This window comes from Branchiostoma floridae, chromosome 19 (genome assembly GCF_000003815.2).
Source record: "Branchiostoma floridae strain S238N-H82 chromosome 19, Bfl_VNyyK, whole genome shotgun sequence".
In the NCBI taxonomy this organism is placed as follows: Eukaryota; Metazoa; Chordata; class Leptocardii; order Amphioxiformes; family Branchiostomatidae; genus Branchiostoma; species Branchiostoma floridae.
Window position 1 is genome coordinate 8,267,513 of NC_049997.1, and position 3,280 is coordinate 8,270,792.

General features: G+C 37.7%; 2 protein-coding genes across 2 annotated transcripts in view; both read right to left on the bottom strand.

Moving 5' to 3' along the window:
- Positions 1 to 3,280, bottom strand: part of LOC118406895 (zinc finger protein 260-like) — a 31,485-nt gene that overhangs the window by 6,860 nt on the left and 21,345 nt on the right. The window lies entirely within an intron of this gene.
- The window catches only part of LOC118406933 (AT-rich interactive domain-containing protein 2-like), a 1,807-nt gene continuing 1,361 nt past the window's right edge, over positions 2,835 to 3,280 (bottom strand). Inside the window, exon 3 of the mRNA XM_035807337.1 lies at positions 2,835 to 3,035. Within this exon, the coding sequence (XP_035663230.1) occupies positions 2,934 to 3,035 (102 nt within the window). The 3' untranslated portion in view covers positions 2,835 to 2,933. The remainder of the gene's footprint in view (positions 3,036 to 3,280) is intronic.

The window sequence follows — 3,280 nt, forward strand, 5'->3', positions numbered from 1 at the left end:
CGAAGTGGGGGCAACCTGAAATGTTGATGGCACAACCTGGCTGCTGACTCAGGTTGCCACCTGGGCAACAAGGCTGAAAAAAATGTTTCGAGCACTGGTGCATCTGTGCACCATAGTATAGTAAAAGTGACTTTTTTTACATTTCCGAGGGAAAAAAAACTAGTACAGTTTCAGGACCAAACGTGTATTTGGAACCTGGTATGTCTGGCAGTTTAAGAATCGTACCCTTTTGGACTAACACTTTCAAAGAGTGAAATGTTTGGCATAGATGTTTTTACCATTGACAGAATAGAGTCCAACAAGTAAGCAGTCATCAACAATAACCACCAATTATAGAAACCTAAGAAAGGGCTTCAAAACCTGATGTTTCTATGACATAAGATCAATCAAAAACTCACCAGGCAACAAATTAACCCAGGTCCTGAAAGAAAACTGAATTCCAAAATGGAACTACCTATAAATATATATATATATATATATATATATATATATATGTACAAATATAGAGAGAGAACGATGCACACAATATCATTATTATATAACATGTAGGTAATTATACCAAGTTGAATGACATAAGTACTTTTTGAGTTTCCATATTTGGAGCGCCTTAATGGCCATGTCAAGGAAATGTCATCTTTTGATGTCACTCATGTCTTTGTAAACTCAATGGTATGTAAGGACCTAATGAAATACATACATCATTACATGTAGCTATTGGAGGCACAATTGGCTTTAAAATATTGCTAAGACTAGGACTAGGAGTAGTAGCCTATTGTTATAAGAGCTAACAAACTATAGGTGGGTATCGGTGTACTGGCAGGCATTCAGGTGTTTTGGGGCTTACTGGTCCAAGAAAATGACAAGAGCTAAGTAGAGCTTACAGTCATTTCTACCAAGTTTCTTCAGTCAAACTTGGTCTAAGACAACAGAGGCAGTTAGCCTTGTTTATGAGATCTAAAACGTCAGTGAAAATCAGATACCTTTGAATGCAAAATGGATCATTGTTTTGAAAAAAAAAAAAAAATATTGCCCACTGACAAGTTTACAAGATCAGGTCCAGGTTCAGGTCTGGGCCTGCACCTGATCCTCTGGACCTGAATCGGACCTGTACCTGAATTTTCTGTACAATTACCCTTCCCTATTTGGTTGCTTGTCAGTCAGTCACTAGAGAAAAGGGGGTGTAACACTAGTAGTGTAACACATGTACACAAGCTTCAAAGGCACACAGTAGCCGTTAAATACATTATGTCCATCTATTTGTTGCACTGAAGTAAAACCATCAACATGATCACTAACAAATACAGTTAGTCAAGGTTGTGTTTAAATAGGAACTAACATTGCAACCATTAAAAATAAAACCCTACCCTGTCTGCCTACCATTGTCTTCCGAGACAGACAGATGCCAACATATCATTGCAACATCGGAACTTGAGTCAAGGCCAGGGAAAAGCAAGAGCAATACTTAAGTTTGATTCAAAGGTGAACAACTTAAAAATCATAACCACAGCTGCTATGAAAAATCAAAATAGATGCTATCCACTTAGGTCAAGTCCTCTAAGATATCAGGGGATAACACTCACAACAAACTTACATCTGCCATCTCTGATATCATCACTGACTGCATGACTAACATCCATCACTACACAGAATAAATGTCATCACACATTGTTCCTGGGCAAGCTATAATGGATGGGGTTCAAATGAGCAAAATCAAATGGGATTCATAAACAATTGTCTATAACAAAATGAGATTTTTAAAAAATCCTAATATTATTTTCCACACTGCTTATGTTCAGCGCTAAACTATTACAATATTTGGTTGGAACATCTGTCCATCTTGAATGTTTATATTCTCATTCATGAAAAATAGATAAAATGTTGTCATCATATCCGATAAATGCATATTTTCTCTGGAAATGTTTTGTTTTTGCTTTCTGTTTCAAGCACATATGATCATCATCATTCCAATGAAAAAATAATGTCTCCCAATAGTATGAAACGATATTCATGACATTTACAGCTGCACATAGCCAGTATGGGCAAGAGGCTCTCTTGCAACTCAATGCCTGACCGCAGTATTCATGTCAATAAAGCGTACACGTCCAACATATCGCTCAGAAGGCAGAACTTTTCTAACCAATCAGTCAGTTATGAACATGCTTTCAACTCAAATAATTGTAACATCAGGGAGATTGATGAAAGGGAATTTATGATCAAGCTAACCAAACGTATTTAGGCCCAACTGCTTATACATTCAGAGAAATACAGGACCTTAAATTTCCATGCATGTAGTCTAGAACTACTGCTAGTATCAGGAGAGTAGCAAAAACAGCTCAGAAATTAGGAAACATATACTCCTACTCTCTAAATACAGGTGCTATTCAAGAATCATTGCAGTGAATCATGAATTTGAATGTACAACTGTACTAAATACACCTGGCTAAAATTACTTCGATTGTAACATAGGCAAATACTACTAGTTAGTACCATACGAAAAATATACTAGTAGTACGCAATATCCAATGCCATATTTGCATGGACTGTACATGCATGTAACGTTATATGGTCATATATAATATAATACAAAAGTCATAATCATATTGCTACTCATGTTTGTTAACCCTCTTATACATCATAACATATTCCTTAGCCAATCGACTATACCCCCTTTTGAGAAAGAATATGATTTTCATAACACTGACTTAATATCATTCCTTATGCACCTTAATATTTGTTTAATTCTACTGCATAAATCATAAAAAATCCTACAAGAGCTGTTAATCTCGACATATAAGGAGACACCATAAAATGCATGAGTTTCCCGCCGAATCCCAGCTCTTTGCCACACGTCCCTGTCCTTAAGTACACAGAGTTAAGACATCAGTACACCTTAATGTAAAGTCTACCTGTGGGTACACCTGTGCATAACGTCCTTACCTGTAATACAGCTGTTTCAGTGCATAAGGTGCATGGGTGCAACCTCTGGGGAAGTTGAAATGTTCTGTCAGTTCCCCCCATCTCTCCTTCTCAGACACCTGAGGGAGGGAAGAAAAGAGAGTTAGTAAGGAGAGATGAAGATTTGTTGATGAGAGGTCAGACTACATGTGTGTGTGCCTGGCCACGTTTGGCGCAAAATTCAAGTGGCTTTATTTTGAGTGACAAGACAGTGGCGTTTCCTACACAATAGCACCGACCATGCTGTCGGCAACACCCTCATAAAAACCGACATTTCTGCACGCTTCATGGCCGAGATTCCGCATCATTTCAGCTCCAGATGACA